The 23,021-nt window shown below is 45.3% G+C and overlaps 1 protein-coding gene and 1 long non-coding RNA gene across 4 annotated transcripts in view; both read left to right on the top strand.

Moving 5' to 3' along the window:
- The window catches only part of LOC145723890 (uncharacterized), a 1,084,435-nt gene that overhangs the window by 345,954 nt on the left and 715,460 nt on the right, over positions 1-23,021 (top strand). The window lies entirely within an intron of this gene.
- ATP6V1E2 (ATPase H+ transporting V1 subunit E2) lies at positions 16,832-17,560 on the top strand. Of its 2 annotated transcripts, XM_081832211.1 has the most exons (2): positions 16,832-17,101; positions 17,198-17,560. In XM_081832211.1, the coding sequence occupies exons 1-2, from the start codon at positions 16,832-16,834 to the stop codon at positions 17,510-17,512; spliced, it is 585 nt and encodes a 194-aa protein (XP_081688337.1). In that variant the 3' UTR covers positions 17,513-17,560. The 2 variants fall into 2 exon arrangements, with proteins under 2 accessions (XP_081688337.1, XP_006740666.1); XM_006740603.2 differs by having other exon boundaries at positions 16,832-17,560.

The following is a 23,021-nucleotide window of genomic DNA, read 5'->3' as shown; positions in this document are numbered from 1 at the left end:
TAGGAAAATGACAAGTTTAGAGCTCTCTTTTGAGAAGATCACTCTGGTGGTGGTGTAGAAGATAAATTTGGAGGGCATGAGAGTGAAGGCAGAGAGCATGAGAAGGAGAGAGGTCATGAAGGTCTGAACTGAGCATCGCTGTGAAAATAAAGAGGAGGCCCTGGGGATCAGGGCTATGTAGATGACAGAATCCACTGGGCTTGGTAACACAGCATGTAGAAGAGGACGCTAACTCTGAGGCTTCTATGTTATGTTTGAATTGACCTTCTCCCTCTCTTTTGCTTTTTAAACTCCTGTTTTTATTTTCTCTACTCCTTCATTGGGCTTCTTGCTCACTTTTCAATACTTTCCCATCTCCTGTTCCTAACCTTGCAACTAACTGCTTAAACCAAGCTCAGAGTAGAACTCCAGGACAGTAAGGCCCTAAAATATATTCATTTTTTAGACATTTTGTTTGTGTCCCCTCACATCTACCCCAGAAATGGAAAAATGGATTCCAGTAGATCATTTGGTCTCTAGGCTAGGATGCTTTGGGTTGCAAGAAATAGAAAAGTCAACCCAATTGGCTTCACCGGCAAAGGAAGTATATGGACTTCTTTAGTGGAAACATCCAGAAGTCACTCGAGCTTCAGACATGGCTTGATCAAAACTCTGGCTCTATTTTTACACCACACTGCCCAGGAGGAGAGAGAGCTTCTCTTGACTCACTCATTGCACAAAAGTTTGGATTTCCTCTGATCAGATCAGCTTGATTCATCCCTGAACCAGTCATGGCGGCCAACAGGATGTCAGACAGTTGTTGCCTTACACCTGGGCTACTGCCCATCTCTGAAACCATCGCTGTGACAAGGGGTTGGGACTCTCCTGATCGGGCCTATCGGGGCCCACCCAAGGCCAGAGCTTTGCTCCCACTCAGATTCTGTGGTTCCCTCACAGTGGGTGGCAGGTATGGGGGGGATGTGCGTGGGGGAGGCAACCAGCAATTCCATTCCATCAGGATTATCATGTACCAAGGTTCCTAGGCCTTCCCAAGCTATACTAGAAATAAAGAACTTTAGGAGAAGCAAAATTCAAGGGAGGGGAAAGTGAGAAGGATCCAAGTCCAATCATGATTTGCTCCAAATTTCAGTGAGTTGGTTTGTCAATACCTAAATTTGGGCTCACTCTGAATCCCTAATTCTTGGCCTATAGTGGGTACTCTTCTCCACCCTCTGAACCTCTTTCTTAGAATTGTTGGTAAGGAGGTGGAATGGTTATCATCCTTTTACCTGGGCTGTTCTTGTCTTCTGTTGTGCTTCTTTCCTCCACACATGCCCAGTATTTTCAGATTGAAGCCTCTTCTCTCTCTAGGGCTCTCCTGCTTCCCAGACTCTACTTGGCCCACCTTCATAGCATCATGCCATATGCTATACCCACTCTTCTTTTCTTTCCCACCGCTAAAACCTCCTGTCAGCACCCTTTTTTCTTAGGACTCAGACATGATGTAACTTGCATAGTTTTTTTTTTTAGCTAAGGTGTTAGTAATGGCTTAAACGTTGTAGCATTTCTTAAAGGTCAATGGTCCAGGGGCGCCTGGGTGGCTCAGTCATTAAGTGTCTGCCTTCAGCTCAGGTCGTGATCCCAGGTCCTGGGATCGAGCCCCGCACTGGGCTCCCTGCTCAGCGAAAAGCTTGCTTCTCCCTCTCCCACTCCCCCTGCTTGTGTTCCCTCTCTCACTGTGTCTCTCTCTGTCAAATAATAAATAAAATCTTTAAAAAATTTTAAAAAAATGTTTAAAACATCAATGGTCCTTAATGATCAGAACAATAAATAGATCCAATAAGATTGGCTCACTTGGTTTTCATTTCTTGTTATACTTCTAGAATGTAGCCAGATCCCTTTTTTCTAGTTCATGACATACCGGAGACTCAGAAGTATATCCCAGCCTCTGAGAATTTTGACTCAAGAACCATTAATAATATTTTGCCATCTTAATTCCTGTCTTCTTCTGCAATCTGAGGTCAGAAGACAAGTCATTATAACTGATGGTGTTGCTACCAGTTGCTGAACTATAGAAAAGGATGCTTCCCTCGAGGTTGTTGTATGGAATACTCATATGATCTGGGAGCAACCCCCTCTCATAAGCTCCAAAGGAGCCTGGATCACAGATCCCTCTTCCCGAAACGAAATCAGGGATTTTATTCCTCATGCTTCGGTACTAAGAGTGCCAGAAAGCCATCCAAGACTCACGAATGGAAGTTCCTCCATGTGGATGTTTTAGCCACTCAGCATCACGACGACATTTTGAATTGTGGGAATCTTCCCCTTCGTGAGTCTTGGTGGGAAGAAAAGATCATCCCTTATGGAGGCTGAAGATTACAGACTCTTGCTTTCCTTGTCAGACTCTAGAGCTAGGGCAACTAGAGTTAAATACAGGGCATGGTCTGTGTGGGGGTGGGTACACAATCTAGTTCCTGACAGGAAGTGGCACCTAAGGGTAGGCAGTGGTGGTGGTGCCTTTGGGATATTTAAGTCCCTGGTGCAGAAGCGACAGCTCTACACACTGACTGTCCAGAGTTTGGTGGCAGCAATGGTACCAGAAGTGTCTTTTCTCATCAGAGTAGTGTCTGAGGCATGTGTCGGGCACGGTTCCTGTAAAGACGGTCTTGAGCAGCTTCTCTGGCTCTTCCGCAATCCTGTGAGCTACCATGATCCTTTGAGGTTCCTTGTCTGTTCAATCAGCCACAGACAGCTGCTGTTCCTTGCAACCCAGCCTCTTGAGAAGGGGCTGGAAGAGCACATCACTGTATTGACTGTGCTTCATGAAGAGGGAGTGGAGATTCCCATTTCTGCCATACCCGAGTAACGGGTACCAGACTACCTTTTGTCTTAGTCCATTCAGGCTGCTATACCCAAACACCACAGACTGGGTAGGTTATAAGCAACAGAAACTTAATTCTCATAGTCCTAGGGGCTGGGAGTTTGGCATCAGTTTACCAGCACGGTTGGGTGAGGGCCCTCTTCTGGGTTGCAGACTTCTTGTTGTATCCTCACATGGAGGAAGGGGAGAGGGAGCTCTGCTGGGCCTCTTTTATAAGGGCACTAATCTCACTCATGAGGGCTTTTCCCTCATGACTAATCACTTCCTAAAGGCCCCACCTACTAACCCCATCACATTACGCATTAGGGGGGACACATTCCACCTGTAATACCTTTTTTTTTTTTTTATAGATTTTATTTATTTATTTGACAGAGACAGCAAGAGAGGGAACACAAGCAACAGGCAGAGGGAGAGGGAGAAGCAGGCTTCCTGCAGAGCAGGGAGCCCGATGCGGGGCTTGATCCCAGGACCCTCTATCATGACCTGAGCCGAAGGCAGACGCTTAACGACTGAGCCACCCAGGCGCCCTTGTAATACCTTCTGAATGTAAGCAACTGGAAAATTACACAAAATATATATCACTGTTTTCAGATATTGGACAGCACCTTGCAAAGGACTATGATTCCTGAAAGAAAGAGACAAATGGGACAAGCTCTGCTGTCACCCTAAATTTCTGGTGGAAGTACCTTTTGAATTGCAGCCAATGAGGGGGAACCTAAAGACAAGAGCAGTCTTACTGAGGCAGACTATCAGAGAGGAGGGACTATCAGAGGCAGACTATCAGAGAGGAGGGACTATGACAGCAACAAAGACTCCAGACCTATCCTTCTGAGAGTGCTGCTAATACTAAGTTACACATACATACAGTGAAACCCCTCAATGCTAGCTAAGGGACAGCCAGGGAGCATGGGCTGGTTCCCAGGACTCACACACAGCTGGGACATGATTGACTTTCAACCGGCCAATGTGGAGAGACCTTGTTCAATGCCCAGAAAATTCAGAGAAACTCCAGAAAAGTCATCCATGAGTAGAAGGGCTAAATTAGCCCTAGAATAAAAGTACCTATAGATGTCCCTTCAACAAAGTTTATAAACAAGCCTCATAAAAACTAAGTTCACCCACTATGATCATGACTGCCGGCCGAAACAAATTTCATGATTCTTTAAAGGACAACAACAAAATACAGACATTCAACAACACAAAATTCAGAATGTCAAGAATTACCAGACATGCAAAAGAGTAAGGAAATGTAATTGGCCGAAGAATCAGTCAATGGAAACAAACCCAGAAATGACAGAGATAGTGAAATTAGCAGATGAGGACTTAAAAAGGCATTATAATTATATACGAGGATTTAAAGGAAAACATGAACATGGGGAGGAAGGGAACTGAAGATAGAGAGAGAGAGAACCAAATTGAACTTCTAGAGTTGAAGACTACAATACCTGAAATGAAAATTTCACTGGCTGGGCTTAACAGCAGGTGGGACATGGTATAGGAAAGTACCTGTCACACTGAAGACATGGCACTAGAAACGATGCAGACAAAACACAGAGACCAAAAGACTGAGGAAATAAAACAGAGCATGCAACACAGCAGCTGTGTCCTAAACTGTGGGCTCCGGAGCCCTTCAGTGAAGGGTGGGAATTTCTAGTAGTTTCCATAGGGGCAGGGCTCACCTTCCACCCCTTTGGCCCAATAGGTTGTAAAGTTCTGAAATAATGCATGTTGGTTGGTAAATGCTGCCCGGCCCTGAATGCCCCCACCTTGCCCCCATCACTCCAGGCCTTTTCCTGGCTCCTTCTGACTTTCTGATTCAACATCTAAAAGAGTTAATGCCTGACAGAGAAGAGGACTTTCAAGACCCTGTTCCAACTGAGGCTGGATCACTCTGGTTGGTTAGTCTTAATTATACTGAGGGTCATCCCTGATTACAGAATGGGTTAGGATTGTGGGAGCCTGCCTGGGCCTTCTAGTCACCAATCTGAGTAGAAGAAACACAACCAGAGGACCCTGGGCATACTCATTTAAACAAGTTACATTTTAAAAGTTCTTATTGAGCTTTGTGTTCTAGGAATGTGGACAGGATACAAGGAGGTGTCCATCTGGGGCAGGCCACCGCAGACCCTCTTCCCAACTTCACATGCCTCTCTCTTTTGTTTGAAAGAGGGTTGCAAATCCTGTGGTTGTGACAATCTGTAGGGGAGACAATGTCCTCATCACCCATCATTCATCCGTGGGTCCGACAAATAATTATTGTCACTCTACTGCTTGTGGGAAGGGTTAAGATGAGTATGGGGGAGGGTTCCGAAATAGTACTTTCTCCAACAGGGTCATCGTGGAAGTCTCTGTGCATGGTGAGGGACAGAGTTGGATGGATACGTTCTCTTCCTTGCAAGCCACACCCTTCCCTGGGTCAGGGCTTGAGCTATGTCTCGCAGCAGAGCCGAGGCCAGTCAGGACCTGTAACAGTGAGACTTAAATCAATATTAAAGCAGCGCTTGCCATCTGAATGTGTCCCCTGAGCTGAGGACTGTAGCAAACATTGTTCCTGTGTGTTTCTGAGCAAGCAGAGCATCTGCACTCTCTTGAGACTGTCCTTGACCATAGTTCACAGGCTGGAGGCTTGGTCAGCCAGCTCCCTCCAAGTGTTTGTGCCCCTGGGCTTCTCGCTGACCTGATACTCACCCTCAGCCCCTCGGGAGGCTTTCGGGGGCAAAGACTGCTATCTTGTGCCCGCCTCCCCACAGGCAGCTCAAGGAGTATGGTTCTAGGAAGGAAGGGTGACAGGGGCCCTTTAGCCAGAGGTAGAACGGAAGGGCTTCTCTTTTGGGGGGAAACCATCACTGAAAACCTTTTAGCTATGCAACTTTGAAGCAGATTCCTCTTGGGGAGAAGCTGGCTGCTTTTAAGAAACCTTCCTGCAGATGTTTGAAAAGGAGAAATTAAGCTGTGAATTCGTAATGTGAAGTGTTTGGGGAGGAACGTTTCTGACCCTGCCTGGTTCTCTCGTTCGTATGACCTGCCGGGCTCCTATTGGCATTCGCTTTCTCTGGCCCCAACCAAAGCCTGCTTTGCCACTGGGATGGAATTCCTGGATAAAACTGTATGTGGCCCATCACTCCCCAGCCACTGAAGCAGAGCTAAAGCTTTATGGCCACTTCTGATTTTCTCTCTGGGTGTCTCCTTTTATTTTCTGATGAAATGAACTCTCTGGCTATTGCTTTCTCCGCCCCCCCCCCCCCCAGCTTGCTTCAGAGGGAGCTGCAGGTAGAATGGCCCCTCTCCCGCATCTTTACCCTGAGCTGAGCGGCTGGGCCCTGTGCACGGAGCTGCAGTGGGTGCCTCTAGGGGCCAGCCCCTGCGCCATCAAAGCTGCCAGCTCTTCTGCCTCATCTCCTCCCATCCCAGACCTCCCTTCCTGTGTTCTTGTCGAGGTGCTCATCCGTGCAGTATCGACCCGGCGTTTGGCTTACAGCCAGACTCTCCTGCCTCTGTCACCACCAGGCTAACCTTCCTAAATCCAGGTTTGGCCAAGTTACAGCTCTGCTCAGAAGCCTTTGATGAGTCTCCTTTACCCAGTACTCCATCTCTCAGTCATGACATTTCACACCTTCCCCAGCTGAACGCCAACCTTCTTTCTGGACATGGCTCACTCCCACTGCCACCATGGGCCTGTCTGCTTCTGCCCAAACCAGTCCTCCTGCACATGCCCACCATTGTGCCTTTGCCCACAGCATTCTCCCTCTCTGGACTAGCTCACTCTTTCCGTCCATCGAAATGGGCCACCCTTCGTGCCCGTCTTGACCGCTCCCTCCTGGATGAGCCCTTGCTCGCCAGACTGCTCCTTCAGCTGAAGCTGCAGCCTGCTTCTTTTCCTGGCTGCCATCCCAAGCCATTTTGGGTGCCAGGCACCTCTCTACGTTTCTGAGCCAAGGTCCTCTCTGGAAACTCGAAGGCGTTGCTTAGAATAGGATGTCCATGAAGACTTGAGCAATTCTTGTCTACTTGGATAAATTCTCCTTAATGAATTCTACCAACTCGCTATCTTGTCCAGGGCACCTGCCTCCAAAGTGAGGTATCTGTTGTCACTGATGGTATGTCTCAAACCACCCACTACGCCAGTTTACCTGTCCGAAGGGCGATACATTATAGAAGAGCGCATGATGATCTTGGAAGGGGGCTTAGGCATTGCATCCCTTCATTCACTTAACTTTCTGGCAACTGCTGGTTCCTAACACACCAGACTGTAATGTGAGGACCTGCTTACCTGTTCCTTTTCCCTATTACATCGTGGGCTTGGGAGATAGGGCTGGCGTCTGCCTTTCTCGATCTCCAGGGCCTGGCACATAATAGGTATTCAACCCGTATTTGTTGAATGAAAAAAAAGGGGATGCCCCCTTCCCACATATTTAGTATTTGAAATTCCCCCAAAGGAGTCATTATTCTTCTAAATTTCCTCACCCACTTCCTGGGCTCTGCAAATTACCCTGTGCTCCAAGCTCTGGAAAGCCCCTTTCCTCCCTCACTCTGTCATCTCTACATGTCTGGAGGCCCACATTCGGCACTTCCTTTCTTTTGGCTAGGGTAGGAAGCCCACACCCAGACACGTCTGCCCTCAGACTTGCTTACAAACCCCAGCTGGAATGAAGAACAGTTGCCGTAGGGTCTGGGCACAGCTCCAGACGGACAGACAGAGTTTGCCCACCAGGCACTCCTGCCTCCCCTCCTCTCTGTCATGGTGCTGGGGACACTGAACTTTGCAGGGTACACATAGGCCAACAGAAGCGAGGGCCAGAGAAGAGAGATTTCCAAGTGTACACACGTCCTCGAAGGATCCCTCCTATGCCCATGGATGCCGAGGCAGCAGTTTTGAAAACATCTCCTTCCCCAAGGTCATAAGGAGGGATTTGGGGGGTGTTAGCACAGTTCTATTGCTTGACCTGGCTGATGGTTACAGGATACTTGCCTCATAACAATTCATTAAGTCATACATTTATGTCTGAGATGCTTTTTGAATGTGTGTTATATTTCACAATAAAAAAGATGAAAAAAAAAAAAGAAAAAAGAAAAAAGAAGGAAGCTCCCCTGCCCCGCCCCCCGCCGCCCTCCTCCAGCCCTGTACTCCCAAACCCTTAATCCAATCGATCCATGTTTAACCAGTTCCTATCTCCATCCAGCCCCTGCTAGGGAAGGAGCTCCTTGTCCTCAAGGAATTTCCTAGAGGAAGCAAAATACCTGGAGCAACAAAAGACATGGACTCCAGCTCTGAATTATATCTAGAAAATAGGCCATGCTGTCTTATTTTGAGGAGTCCAGAGGTCAAGGAGGTGGTGGGGCTCAAACTGGGCCTCGAAGATACAGTGGGATTTAGGTAAGCAGAGAGAAGCAGAGGAGGGCTTTTTAGCCAAGAGAATGGCGTGATCCAAAAAAGCTGTTGGGTGGGACTGAGCCTGATGTGTTGGGGGTGGGGTGGGGGGGCAGACAATGCAGGGACCCTGGTGCTGAATAGTTCACAAGAATAGGACTGGCTTGGAGAGCCCTGGATGATGCCCCCAGCCCCAAGCATGGGCAAGGTGGGTGCCATTCCAGTGGAAGGCTGCCCCATTGGCATGGAGGGGTCCGTGTCCTCAGCAAGAGCATACATGTGCGTTTCACATTTCTTGGTTTGTTTTGTTCTTTTGCTCAAGCCACAGGACCATGTGGGCTCCTAATCCCTATCCCAGACAGACTGGAAGTTCTACCTGCCAGACACATTACACGACACCAGCATTCCAGCAGAGACGCTTGCTCAGTCCCTGACTTTAGCCCGGCCCCACCCTGCAGCTGCTGTCAGGTCCAGCGCTGACAAGCTCTTTTGAGGTGGGAGTGCAGGAGGAGGTGGGAACTCAGGACATCAGGTTCAGGGATGGCCCTGAGTGCCAGTCTGTGAGATGACGTCTCAGCCCACCACCCCCCGCCCAAGCGCCCTGGAATTTGGGACTTCACCCGCCATGGCCAAGGATGTGGCTGGTCACCTGAGACCGTGGGTAAGGGGGCCACAGAGTGTGGGGAGGTTCCCAAGCTCCGGGCAGGGCTACGAAGTTTCATACCAGGAGGCAAGACTCGGGTGTGTTTCCACTCACTTTGGGAGTGGAAATCAAATCAGTCATAAGTACTCTATACACACAAAGAGTGACTGCGACGGGCATACAGGCTAGAGCAGAGAAGAGCTGGTAATAATAGTAGTAGGAAGGAGAACCACCACCAGCAGGCACGAGGAGGAACGCTGTAGATGGCATGATGCTGAACATTCGCTCTTCCATCTGATCCTCATGATGATCCCACCACGTGGATGCTACGGGTAGGCCTGCAAGATGAGAGCCCCGAGGCTTTTGAGGTGTAAGCTGCTTTCCAAAGTCATGGAAATGGTCAATGCAGAATTGGGATCTGATTCCAGAAGTCTGACTCCAGCACCCACGTCATGGAAGCCGGCGATGCTCACATAAGCCCTGCTTGGTCTTGGGAAGGAGGTTTTCTTCACCGACCAGACAGGAGCCGAGCAGCCCCTGTGTTGGGTGTGGCACTCTTGAAGAGCATCCGGCAAATTTTGCTTGCTCTGGTTTCTTATGAAACAACCTTTGAATTTGGCTTCCCGTGCAACCCACGTACAGGGAAAGAAGGTCATGATCGGCCAGCACGACAGCTGTGTTTTTCATTAGTCAATTAACAAGCTGGCTGCCTGAGTTCATACACAGATCTGTTTCTGAGGGCTTGGAGAAAGCGAGCCCACCCCAGAGCTGAAGGCTGCCTTGTGCCCACTTCATTGCCATTCCGAGTATGCAAGGGTAGCCCCCAGCCTGGCCTGTGTGCCAAGGAAATCCCTCTTGGTCTCCTTTTGGCAGGCTTGGCCAGCCTTCCCCAGTGACAGCCAGGCTCTTTGGACTTGAGTCACCTGGTCAGACGGTGAGGGTCTCTCTGCAGAGAGAAGACAGTAACAGTGCCAGGCTCCGGTGCGTGTTCCAAGTTCCACATTCCGTGCGCAGACTCCCGGCGCCAGATCGAAGGCTGACCCTTGGCAGGACACTGGGTAAGGGTTCGTCGGGTACATTTTTTCCTCTACAACATAACCTAGGGCTTCCTGCATCTCCCACTCTCTCCGCTTTCAATCATAGTGACTCCCAAAGCTGGTGACCAACCAGGGTTACCCAGGAAGACTTAAAAAAACACAAAAAAACCATTTAATTGTCTTAGTTAGGAGCAGAGAATGTAGTGCTCTGTTTACAAAAGTGCAGTTTTTTTTTTAAATTACATCCTAAAACACTGGGACAGTTTGTAAGACTTCGAACCCTAAATCTTGGTCTTCATCACAAATGCTGGGTTGTTTTACCACCAAACCTGGTGAGTAGTGTGCATCTTTCTGGGATGGTATTCTATCTTTTTTTTTTTTATTGTGGTAAAAAAACACATAACATGAGATCTACCCTCTTAACAAATTTTTAAGTGCATAGTACAGTATTGTTAACTGTATCTGCATTGTTACACGACAGATCTCTAGATCTGCATGACTGAAACCCTATACCAATTAAACAGCAGTTGCCCATTTTCCCTATTCCCGGTCCTGGACAAGCAGCATTCTACTTTCTGCTTCTGAGTTTGACTACTTTAGACACCTCATGCAAATAGAATTATGCAGTATTTGTCCTTCTGTGATTGACTTATTTCACTTAGCATAATAGCCTCAAGATTCATCCACGTTGCAACATCTATAGGATTTTCTTTTTTTTTTAAAGGTTGAATAATATTCCATTCTATGTATATACCACATGTTCTTTATCCATTCATTGGTGATGGAAGCACATTTAGATTGTTTCCATCTCATGGCTATTGTGAATAGTGCTACAGTGAACATGAAGGTGCTAATAGCTCTTCAAGATCCTGATTTTAATTCTTCTGGATAAATACCCATAAGTGGGATTCCTGGATCATACAGTAGTCCTATTTTTAATTGTTTGAGGAATCTCCGTGCTATTTTCCATACGTGCTACACCATTTTACATTCCCAGCAATAGCGCACAAAGGTTTCAATCTCTCCATATCCTTGCCGACACTTGTTTTGTTGTTGTTGTTGTTGTTGTTTGTTTTTTGGTTTTTTGACAATGGCCATCCTAACAGGTGTAAGGTATTATCTCATTTTGGCTTTTATTTGCAGATCCGTGATTTTAGTGATGTTGAGCATTTTTTTCACATGCTTTCTGGGAATTTGTATGTCTTCCTTGGAGAAATGTCTAATCCCTTGCCCATTAAAATTTTTTTCTTTTTTCTTTGCTATTGAGTTGTAGGAGTTTCTTGTATATTTTAGATATTAACCCCTTATCAGATATATGGTTTGCAAAATTTTCTCCCATTCTATAGGGTGCCTCATCACTGTATTTCCTAAGCTGTGCAGATTTTGAGTCTGATGTGGTCCCGTTTGTCTATTTTGCTTTTATTGCCTGAGCTTCTTGTCATGCCAAGAAATCATTGCCAAGACCACTATTATGAAGATTTTACCCTATGTTTTCTTCTGGGAGTTTTATGGGTTTCAGGTCTTATGTGTAAGTCTTTAATCCATTTTGAGTTGGTTTTTGTGTATGATAGAAGATAAAGGTCCAGTTTTATTCTTTTGCTTGCAAGTATCCAGTTTCTCCAGCACCATTTGTTGAAAAGACTGTCCTTTCCCCAGTGTGTAGTCTTGGCCCTTTTGTCAAAGATCATGTTATGATATATGTGTGGGTTTATTTCCAGGCTCTCTATTCTGCTCCATTGGTCTATATTTCTGTCTTTATGCCACTACCGTTCTGTTTTAATTACCATAGGTTTGTAATATGTTTTGAAGTCATGAGTGTGAGGCCTTTGGCTTTGTTCTCTTTCAAGATCATTTTGGCTATTCAGGGTCCTTTGTGGTTCCATATGAATTTTAGAATTGTTGTTTCTATTTCTTCAAAAAATGCTGTTGGGACTTTGATAGAGACTGAACTGAATTTGTAGATTGCTTCGGTTAATATGAACATCTTGATATTAATTCTTCCAATCTATGAAAGTAGCATGTCTTTCCATTTATTTGCGTCTTATTTAGTTTCCTCCAGCAGTGTTTTGTAGCTTTTAGTGTACAAGCATTTAGCATCCTTGTTTAAGTTTACTCCTAGTATTTTTTTCTTTTTGATGATATTATAAATATGATTGTTTTCTTTTCTTCCTCTTCTTTTTTTAGTAATACAAATAATATCAACACTTACTGTGTGCCAAGGCATTGTTCTAAGCACTTTACATAATCAACTCACTTAATTTTTTTCTTCAAGTATAATTAACACAGTGTTATATTAATTTCAGTTGTACAATATAATGATTTAACAATTCTATACATTTCTCAGTGCTCATTACTCTCAGTTCCCTTTATCTATTTCACCCATCCCCCCACCAACCTCTCCTCTGGCAACAACCACTTTGTTCTCTGTATTTAAGAGTCTGGTTGTTTTGTCTCTTGTTTCTTTGTTTATTCCCTTGTTTTCTTTCTTAAATTCCACATATGAGTGAAATCATATGGTATTTGTCTTTCTCGAACTGACTTATTTCACTTAGCATTATATCGAATAGGATTGTTTTCTTAATTTCCTTTTTGCATTACTCATTATTAGTCAGAAACACAACTGATTTTTGTATGTTGATTTAACATCCTGCAAACTTGCTGAATTTTTTTATTAGTTCCAACTGCTTTTTTTTTTTTTTTGTAGAATCATTAGGGTTTTCTAGATATAAGATGTAAGATATGAGATAATTTTACCTCTTTTTTTCTGATTTGGAAACCTTTTCTTTCTTTCTCTTGTCTAATTGCTATAGCTAAGACTGCCAATAATATGTTGAATACAAGTGGCAAGAGTGGGCATCCTTGTTTTGTTCCTGATCTTAGAAGAAAGACTTAGATCTTTCTTAGAGGAAAGACTTAGATTTTTCTGTTTTTCACTGTCGAGTATGATGTTAGCTGTGGGCTTTTCATATATGGCCTGTCTTTTTTTTTTTTTTTTTAAGATTTTATTTATTTATTTGACAGAGAGATATATAGAGAGAGCACAAGTAGGCAGAGCGGCAGGCAGAGGGAGAGGAAGAAGCAGGCCCCCCGCTGAGCTGGGAGCCCCATGAGGGACTCGATCCCAGGACCCTGGGATCATGACTTGAGCTGAAGGCAGACACTTCACCGACTGAGCCACCCAGGTGTCCTGGCCTGTCTTATATTGAGGTAATTTCCTTCTATTCCTAGTTTTTTGAGTGTTTTTATCATTAAAGCATGTTGAATTTTGTTAAATGCTTTTCTGCATCTATTGAAATGATCATGTGATTTGATCCTTCATTCTGTTAATGTGCTGTATCACATTGATAGATTTTTGTATGTTGAACCATCCTTGCAACACAGGGATAAATACCACTTGGCTATGGTGTAAGATTCTTTCTATGTGCTGTTGAATTGGGTTTGCTAGTATTTGTTGAGGATTTTGCACCTATGTTCATTAGGAATATTGGCCTGTGGTCATCTTTTCTTGCAGTGTCTTTCACATTTGGTATAATGCCAGCCTCATGAAATGACTTTGGAAGTGTTTCCCATTCTTCAATTTTTTGGAAGAGTTTGAGAAAGATTAGCATTAATCTTTAAATTTTTGGTAGAATTCTCCAATGAAGCCATCTGGTCCTGGGCTTTTGTTTATTGGAAAGCTTTTGATTACTGATTTGATCTCCTCACCAGTTATAGAAATGTTCAGATTTCCAGTTTCTTCATAATTCAGTCTTGGTGGGTTGTATGTTTCTAGGACTTTATTTCTTCTGGGTTTTTCAATTTGTCAGTAGGTAACTGTTTATGATAGTCTTTTATAGTCCTTTTTTATTTTCGTGGCTGCAGTAGTACTCATTTTTCGTTTCTGATTTTATTTGAGTCTTTTTTTTAAGTCTAGCTAAAGGTTTGCCAATTTTATCTTTTCAAAAACCAAGTTTTAGTATTATTGCCTTTTTCCCATTTTTGTTTCATTTATTTCTGCTCTAATCTTTATTTTTTTTAAAATATTTATTTATTTATTTAGAGCAAGTGGGAAAGGTAGAGGGAGAGGGAGAGAGAGAATCCCAAGTAGGTTCCATGCCCAGTGTGGAGTCTGACTCAGGGCTCAATCCCACAAACCCGAGATCACGACCCAAGCTGAAATCAAGAGTCAGACACTCATCTGACTGAGCCACCCAGGAGTCCCACTAATCTTTATTATTTCCTTTATTTTGCTAATTCTGGGCTTAGTTTATTCTTCTTTTTCTAGATCCTTGAAGTGTAGAGTTAGATTGTTTGAGATCTTTCTTCTTTTTTTAATGTAGGCATTGGCTGCTATAAACTTCCCTCTTAGTACTGCTATTGCTGCATACCATAAGTTTCGATATGTTGTGTTCTCATTTTTGTTTGGCTCAAGATATTGTCTAATTTCTCTTCTGATTTCTTCTTTGACCCATTGTTTATTCAAGAGTGTGTTGTTTAATTTCCACATATTTGTGAATTTTCATTTTCCTTCTGCTATTGATTTCCAGTTTCATTCCATTGTGATCAGAAAAGATACTTGGTATGATTTCAATCTTCTTAAATTTGTTAAGACTTGTTTCATGACCTAATGTGACCTATGCTGGAAAATGTTCCACGTGCGCTTGAGAAGAATGTGTATTCTGCTGCTGTTGGGTCGACTGTTCTGGATAGGTTCTATATTTGTTAAGTCCATTTGTTCTATAATTTTTTCAAGCACCTGTGTTTCCTTGTTGATCTGTCTGGATATTCTATGCATTATTGAAATGGGATATTAAAATCTCCTAATATTATTGCATTGCTGTCTATTACTCCCTTCAGTTCTGACATTTGCTTCCTATATTTGGGTGCTCTGATATTGGGTGCATATACATATTTATAATTATTATATCTTTCTGATTAATTGAACTTTCATCATTATATGTCTTTTTTTTTCCCTTGTGACAGTTTTTGACTTACAGTCTATTTTGTATGACATAAGTATGACCACTCCTGCTCTCTTTTGGTTACCATTGGCACAGAATATCTTTTTCCATCCTTTCACTTTCAGCCTATGTGTGTCCTTAAATCTAAAGTGAGTATCTTGTAGACAGCATATACTTGAGTCTTTAAAAAAAAATGTATCTATTCAGCCACTCTAGGGGGTTTAATCCATTTGCATTTAAAGTAATTACTGATAGGGAAGAACATGATGTTGCCATTTTGTTAACTGTTTGCTGTATGTCTTGTAGCTTTTTTGCCCCTCTTCCTCTCTTGCTGCCTTACTTTGTATTTTGTTGACTGGTTTTATTGACATGACTTGATTCCTTTCTCATTTTCGTTTGTGAACCTGGATGTCCATTTCCTTGCTCAGACTTGGGGAGTGTTTGGCCATTATTTATTTTTTTTTTTTTAAGATTTTATTTATTTATTTGACAGAGAGAGATACAGCGAGAGAGGGAACACAAGCAGGGGGAGTGGGAGAGGGAGAAGCAGGCTCCCTGCAGAGCGGGGAGCCTGATGTGGGACTCGATCCCAGGACCCTGGGATCATGACCTGAGCCGAAGGCAGTCGCTTAACCGACTGAGCCACCCAGGCGCCCCTGGCCATTATTTTTCAAATATGCTTTCTGTCACTGGAACTCCCATATTGCATATATTAATTCACTTAATGATATCCCATATGTCCCTAGGTTTTCTTAACTTTTTTTTGTTTTAAATGTGTATCTCTGGCTGGATAATTTCTTTTTTTTTTTTTTTAAAGATTTTATTTATTTATTTGAGAGAGAGAGAGAATGAGAGAGAGCACATGAGAGGGGGGAGGGCCAGAGGGAGAAGCAGACTCCCTGCCGAGCAGGGAGCCCGATGCGGGACTTGATCCCGGGACTCCAGGATCATGACCCGAGCCAAAGGCAGTCGCCCAACCAACTGAGCCACCCAGGCGCCCTCTGGCTGGATAATTTCAAAGGAACTGTCTTTGAATTTGCTGGTTCATTCTTCTCCAAATTAAGTTTGTTGTTGAACTCCTATAGTGAGTTTTTCAATTTGGTTATATTCTTTAGCTCCAAAATTTGGTTCTTTTAAAATATTTTCTCTTTGCTGCTGCTGCTAGTCTTATTTTATTCATGCATCATTTTCCTGAGTTCATTAAGCATCCCAGGGAGGCTTTTTAAGATATGGATTCTCAGACCCTATTGGCAGAGATTCTAATTCAGTAGTCCGTAGTGGAGCCTGGAAATCTGTGTTTCTGAAAGTTTCCCTAGGTGATTTAGATGTACTTCTAGGTTTGGAAAACACTTCCAATGAAAAGACTACCTTCAACCCCTCCCACTTCCCACTTCTCTCTGAGATGCCACCATCTGTCTACCAGTATTCTGCCTCTGTATTATTTGAGGGATCTTGAACCCTTTCTGCCTCCAGGCAGCCTTCCTGGATTGTCTCCTGTCTGACCATGAGTTTCTTGGAATTCTCCCCAGCCCTCTCCAACCCCAAATGGGCCTATACTTCCTATTTCTGTATTAATTCGGCATTTTATCCCTTCAATTTGCTATATGAGTCTTAAGCCATCACTGTCTAAAAAACTTCTGGACTAAGCCTACCCTAATTTTTTTTATTATTTAATGACAAAAAAGTGGTGAATGTAGTAAAGGTAGAACTCTGAGAGCCCGGGTTCACATCTCTGTTCTTATAGGGTATGACCTGGGATAGGTTTATTTTCCTTTCTGGGTCTCAGTTTCCTCATCTGTGAGATGAGCAGTGAATAGATGGTCTCCATGATCCTTCCTTTTAGACTCTGACTCTCCTTCCTTCTCTTCTGCACTCCATAGTTGAGGAAGTGGAATTCTGGAGTCATTCCTGAAACTCTGCCCTAGATCAAAGGAACCAGCAGGCCTGCAAGTTTTCTCTCTACCTCCCTTTCCAGGAGCAACCATGGCCCTGAGTGATGTCGATGTGCAGAAGCAGATTAAGCACATGATGGCTTTCATTGAGCAGGAAGCCAATGAGAAGGCAGAAGAAATAGATGCCAAGTCTGAGGAAGAGTTCAATATTGAGAAAGGACGCCTTGTGCAAACCCAACGACTGAAGATTATGGAGTATTATGAGAAGAAGGAGAAGCAGATAGAACAGCAGAAGAAAATCCAGATGTCCACCATGAGGAATCAGGCAAGGCTGAAAGTCCTGAGAGCCCGAGATGACCTTGTCTCAGAGTTGCTGAATGATGCAAAGCTGAGACTCAGCAGGGTTGTGGCAGACCCAGAAATCTACCAGGGGCTGCTGGATAAACTAGTGCTTCAGGGTCTGCTCCGACTGCTGGAGCCCGTGGTAATCGTACGCTGCAGGCCACAGGACATCCTCCTGGTGGAGGCTGCAGTGCAAAAAGCCATCCCCGAGTACATGATAGTCTCCCAAAAATGTGTGGATGTCCAAGTTGATCAAGAGGTGCACCTGGCTATGCATGCAGCTGGAGGTGTGGAGGTCTACAGTGGCAATCAGAGAATAAAGGTTTCCAATACCCTAGAAAGTCGACTGGATCTCTTAGCCCAACAAAAGATGCCTGAAATACGAAAAGCCTTGTTTGGAGCCAATGCCAACAGAAAGTTTTTCGTATAAGCCTCTGCCAAATGAAGCTCATGTTGAAGTGCTAAGCCATTAAAAGCATACGTTATTAGGGCAAAGGAAACTAGTCATGTTTCCTCTTCTTTGTTGCTTTGATAGGATTCTATCTTCTTACATGAAATACCCTTTTAATAGCTAAAGGCATTATATTTTGCAATGAAACTTGGAAATGCTTAGAAATCCAATTCTGGTTTATCCATACGTGCTGCGTCTTCTGGTCAGTTCAATAGTCTAGGTTGAAGGGAGTAAAGACATCTGCTCTTTAGCTTGTCCTTCAGTTGAGATGTGAAGGATATCAGTGGTTTGTGGGTTTGAGTACTCTAAAATTCTTTAATATTATTTGAAGTGTGTTTTCCTTCTTTTGCTTCAGCTTTCTGTATTTATGTTATTTAATGAAGTTTAGCGATCTTTTTTGTGTGTGTATAGGGCCAACTTCATGGGCATGTGACCAGAATAGTCACATAGGGTTCCATGCGCAAAAGAGCCCAACGCTTGGGGTTTAATGCTCTACAGCAATGACTTGAAATTCTGAGTTTTATCTTTGAAAATGTGTTTTATAAGTGAAGAATGCTGGGACTTTGGAGCATATGCCAGGCGCTTGGAGCCTTAGCTCATGCAAGGTACCAAATACCAAAGCCTACCCTCCTCCCTGGGATGGATTCTTGGCCATTCATTTCCCAGCTTACTGGTGCCTTGAGACCCAGCCTTCCCCTCCCTCACCCAGTCAACATTGCTGCTTTCTGCCTTTGGTGAGGTCTGGGTGTGCCTGCAGGGAGGGTCAGGGATGTGTGCATGCTCTGCAGAGTCTTAGAGCTGGACATTCTCTGTCCAAGAATGGCAGCTCCATGGCACATTCAGCAAGTGACTTGGTGAGGGTGAGTTTCTTGCCTACCACATACTGAGCACATCCTGGTGTGGAGGTTTAAAGACCCTGGGATTCGCCTGTCTGCTATGAGTGGGTTCAGCTGGTCTACTGGAATGGGAGCTATTTGGCTTGACTTCCCTGACCCCAGCCAGGGCATAGCACATAGATGTGGGGGCTGGTGGGAAGTAGGACCCAGCTATTGTCAAGCTTGCTGGGCCTGAGTCTCAGGTTGGGAACATCAGGACCTTATGAGGAAAGTATCCCAGTCCCTCAGACAGCTCAGTGCCTAGGGGGACTTATGCTCATTTCTTTGGCCAGTTTGAGACATCTTCCAAGAGAAGCCAAGAAATACAGATTGTGTAATTTTGGTGATTCTCCATATGGGTATTTCACAATATAAAGATAAATGGTAAAATTCATGTTAATGATTTAAAATTTTAATTTTTATTTACTTAGCCATTAAATAGCAAATAAATACAATGACAAGTCAAAAGAGAGGCTGCAGAAGAAAGGAAAAAGCTTTATCTTTTAGGACTTTTCACTGTACTTTTTGAACAAAGGATTCCCACATTTTCTTTTCGCATTGGGCCCTGTAAATTATAGGTTGCTAGTTCTGCATGTGTATGCTGATTTACAGTCTAATCTATGGCCAAGTGTGGTTTATGTATTAAAATAAAGGTTTTTTGAAGAAAAGAAACCCCACGCCGCTCTGCCAAGGACAAAGTTTGGCTTACGTGGTCAGGAACAGAAATGTTGTAAAGCCCAAACACAAAGTAGGAGACAGGTTATTAGAAATCAGGGTGTCTCACAAAGCCTGGGTATAGGAATCTCTTATGGTCTCAGGAGAGGGCTGGGCCTGGGACTCCGAAAGCCATCTGAAATCCTCTACCTGGCTTCTTCATCTTTCTTTTAGGAGTCACTTTCTCTACTGCACAGTTTCAACGGTAGAGTATACATGCCTCATAAATTTACGTTCTAAGGTTTACATGGTATAGTTCCAGACACGAACTTCTTCTCTTACAATTCCACTTTCCTGAGAAGGAGTCCATCTGGCCCAGCTCAGGTCAGATGTTCACCTTCGGTCCAGCTGACATCTCAGAGAAAGGGGATCCGTGCCAGCTAGACAATCTCTGCAAAGGGTGTCTTCTGTGTGGGTCTTTTTGAGCTGTGAGTCCAGTCATTTACTGAACATTTTCTGAATGCCAGTAATGAGCGAGGCCCTTTGCTAGCTGCTGGGCTGCAAAGAATACAGTCGGGTCCTGTCCTTTAGTTATTGACACATAAACAGGTGAGGCTCATGTAATGGTAATGATACAAGGTGCAGGTGCCCGCCTAGAGCTGTATAAGAGGTACTGTGAGAATACGGTACAGGAAGAGAAGGTCACAGAAGGCTTCTGGGGTGCTGGCTGCTTTAGGCAAAGGAGGTGGGGGAAGCATATGCAAAGTCCCTGAGGTGTGAAAAAGCAAGTTGTGTTAGAGGAACTGCGCATAGTTCATTGTGATGGAGTATGAGGGATGTGGGGGACGTGACTACAGATGAAACTGGAAAGACGGACAGAGACGGATTATGAGGTGCAGTGGGCCTTGCTCTGGAGTTAGGCTAATTCTGCTGCGTGGGTGATGAGGGCTCATTGAAGGACTTTAAGTAAGAGTGAAACTATGAGAGCTGGACTTTTAAAAGATTAGGCTGGTGTCACTGTGTGTGGAAAACACATTGGAGGGACAGAGAGGTTGGAGGCAGGAGCCCTGTTGGGGCTTATTTACCAGCCCAAGTGGGAGACGGTAAATAATCGATGCAGCTCTTTTGTGAGATAGGTCGGATTCTTTAACACACAGGCTGGAAGAGACTAGAATTAGTGAGTTATGTCTTACCCCCCTCCCCTGCCCTGGGGACAAAGAAAGAAAGAAAAGACAAAGACAAAGAAAGAAAATTCTTTCCCTCATCCAGGCTTGAGGTTTTCTGTCAGTTTTGCTTCATCTTACAGTTTTTTCTTATGACAGTGTGCTTCCCCTCAGAATCTTCCCCCCTTCTCTCATTCCAGGCCCAGCAAAGCCTTCCCTCCGCAGCTGCCTGAGCCCTCAGCTGCCTCTCTTCCTGGGAAGCCAGACCCCACTTCCTGCTGTAATCCAGGAGTATCTGAAGCCCCTTGGCTTGCCCCAGTTCTGGCCTTCTGAGCTGCCCTCAATTCATTACTGGGGCCCCTGACATTAATTCGTCTCCAAAACAGCTGACAGGTAGATTTTATGAAGGTTTTTACGGGAAGTTGAGGAGAGCTTTACAGAGTGCCTGTGGGGCCCAATTACCCTAAGCCTCTTTTATTGTATTTTATTTTATTTTTTTAAAGATCTTATTTATTTATTTGAGAGAGCCAGCACAAGTGGTGGGGGGAAGGCAGGGGGAGAGGGAGAACAGGCTCCCTGCTGAGCGGAGAGCCCACAGGAGGCTCCCACCCCAGAGCCCTGGGATCCTGACCTGAGCAGAAGGCAGACGCTTAGCCCACTGAACCACCCAGGCGCCCCTCCCTAAGTTCCATTTAAACATCTCTCTGTTTTTCCAAACTTTTCTTTTGCCCTGAGCTGCCAGATACTTTCTCTTTCTCCTCAAACTTCTCCTCCTCAGCCTCTCAACACCTGGGCTCCAGTCTCCTCCATCATAATGTCCCCTCAGCAAAACAAAAGCTCGTGGCTAAGGGAGCCCTGCCCTCCCACAGTCCCTGGTTACAAGGACTCTACAGTCCCCAGTGAGGACTCTTCATGCACCACCTTTATTTACTGCTAGCTGCTTTTTCTACTCAGCCCATCTTTTTTAAACATCGCTCCTTGCGAGTAGGGACAGTGGGACAGTGTTTTGATTCTTCCTTCTTGCATTTCCTGCTGCCTTGTTATTTTAGTGCTGATCTTGGGCGTGCGCAGCACACATAGTAGGTTCTGAACAAACATCTACGGTTGTTGCATTCTTTCCTGGCCTGGCTCTGGTTCCTAGATGGAGGCGTCCAGAGTCTTTTTCCTCTTCGACATAGATGGTGCCATAGCAAGAGGCAAGTATGTGAGATGGGGACCAAGGGAAGGGTGCCAGGACTATAGTCCAGGGATGGTGCTTGACAAGAAAATCCTGCAAGACGGTCGGAGCCTGAGCTCCAGCAGGACTGCCCCCCGCCCCCAACTCCCTTCAGTCAGGCCTTGGTTACCTCCCAAAGGCAGCTGTGGGTTTATTGCTTTGCTTCCCTCCCTGGGAAACAAATGGGAGGGGCTTTGCTTTGGACCTGGGTGCAAAGAGGGACTGTGGAAGGGCTGGGTCCTCCTTGCGGGCCTCAGCCATGGGAAAGGCAAACCTTAGCCTTCAACACTAGCCCTGACCTGTGGGGTAGGCTGCTTGTCACCATTCGGACACCTGCACTCCTGCAGGGGTCTTTGCTTTAGAAATGCTTGCATGGGGCACTTCCGGTTAGTTGACTGGTACAAACGGGGTGCCTGGCTGCCTTGGTCAGTGGAGCGTGAGACTCTTGATCTTGGGGTTGTGAGTTCGAATCCCACGTTGGGTGTAGAGATTACTTAAAAAAATAAAATAAAATCTTAAAAAAAACCAAAACCAAAAACAAAAGTACACACACTCTTTATTAGTGTTAACTATCCTACCCTCAAGAAGGCGTGTACCTCCTGTAAGCTCCTCGGTCCCTGTGAGCCAAAAGGAGCAACCCTTCCCCACAGCGCTCCTCATTAACACTTCCTCCCAAGGTGCAAGGGGAGCTGTTTGCGGCTGGAGACAGAGGCTGTGCGGTGGGGAGGGGGGCGGGCTGCTTCTGCACGCTCCTTCCCTGCTGGGGGAAGCTGAGTGCCCACCAGAGCCAGGCCCTGCCCTTCACTGAGGCCTCTGCCCCAGGGACCCAGGAATCCTGTTGCCAGGGGTCACATGGTGGAGGGAGAGCCTACATTTAATTCTAATCCTGAGTTGCCTGGACAAGCAGAAATGGAGGGGATGTTTGAGCATGTGCTAGAACCTCAGAGGAGGCAAGGAAAGCAGACCAGCAGATTAGAACATGCTGCAGGGCTTCCTCTTTGATTCTAGGGTCCCAGGACCCCTGGAAGTAGGTCAGCAGATCTATTCTGGGCCAACCACAACTCCCCACGCCTCTGGGGAGCGAGTTCAGCCCTTTGCTGAGCTCCCCTGGGAAATTGCTCAAGGCTTTGCCCCCTTCCTCTGCACTCTTCTGTGTCCTTCCCTGTACCCTCCCCGTCTATTACCTCATCTCTGAAATCATACCTGTTATTGACGGCACTGGGAAAGGATTGAGTCTCTCCTCCCGCCCCCACCTCCCTAAACTCGATTCCAAAGCATGATAGACCCTCATTGTCAAAGCACCCCATCCGCAGTCAGAGCACCCCCATGCTCCCATACAATCCCACAGCTCACCTGGTGGCCTTTTCTGCAGGACAGCATCCCTTTCCCTGGGCAGCAGGCTACTTACTGCACTTCTCCCTACAGACAAGAGGGATCCCAGCTCTGACTGTCCTGGCAGACCCTTGGCCCAGCTCACCCCACCCTCCCACACAGCCTGGAATGATGGAACTGAGCACATTCTTTTGTCACGGGGAGATGAGCCCATAGAGGGTGACGTTTGACTCATGCATTCATGTCCT

Source organism: Leptonychotes weddellii, chromosome 10, assembly GCF_054177405.1.
Source record: "Leptonychotes weddellii isolate Sample4059 chromosome 10, ASM5417740v2, whole genome shotgun sequence".
In the NCBI taxonomy this organism is placed as follows: domain Eukaryota; kingdom Metazoa; phylum Chordata; class Mammalia; order Carnivora; family Phocidae; genus Leptonychotes; species Leptonychotes weddellii.
The sequence above is the reverse complement of the archived record's forward strand: the minus strand, read 5'-3'. Positions and strand labels throughout refer to the sequence as shown.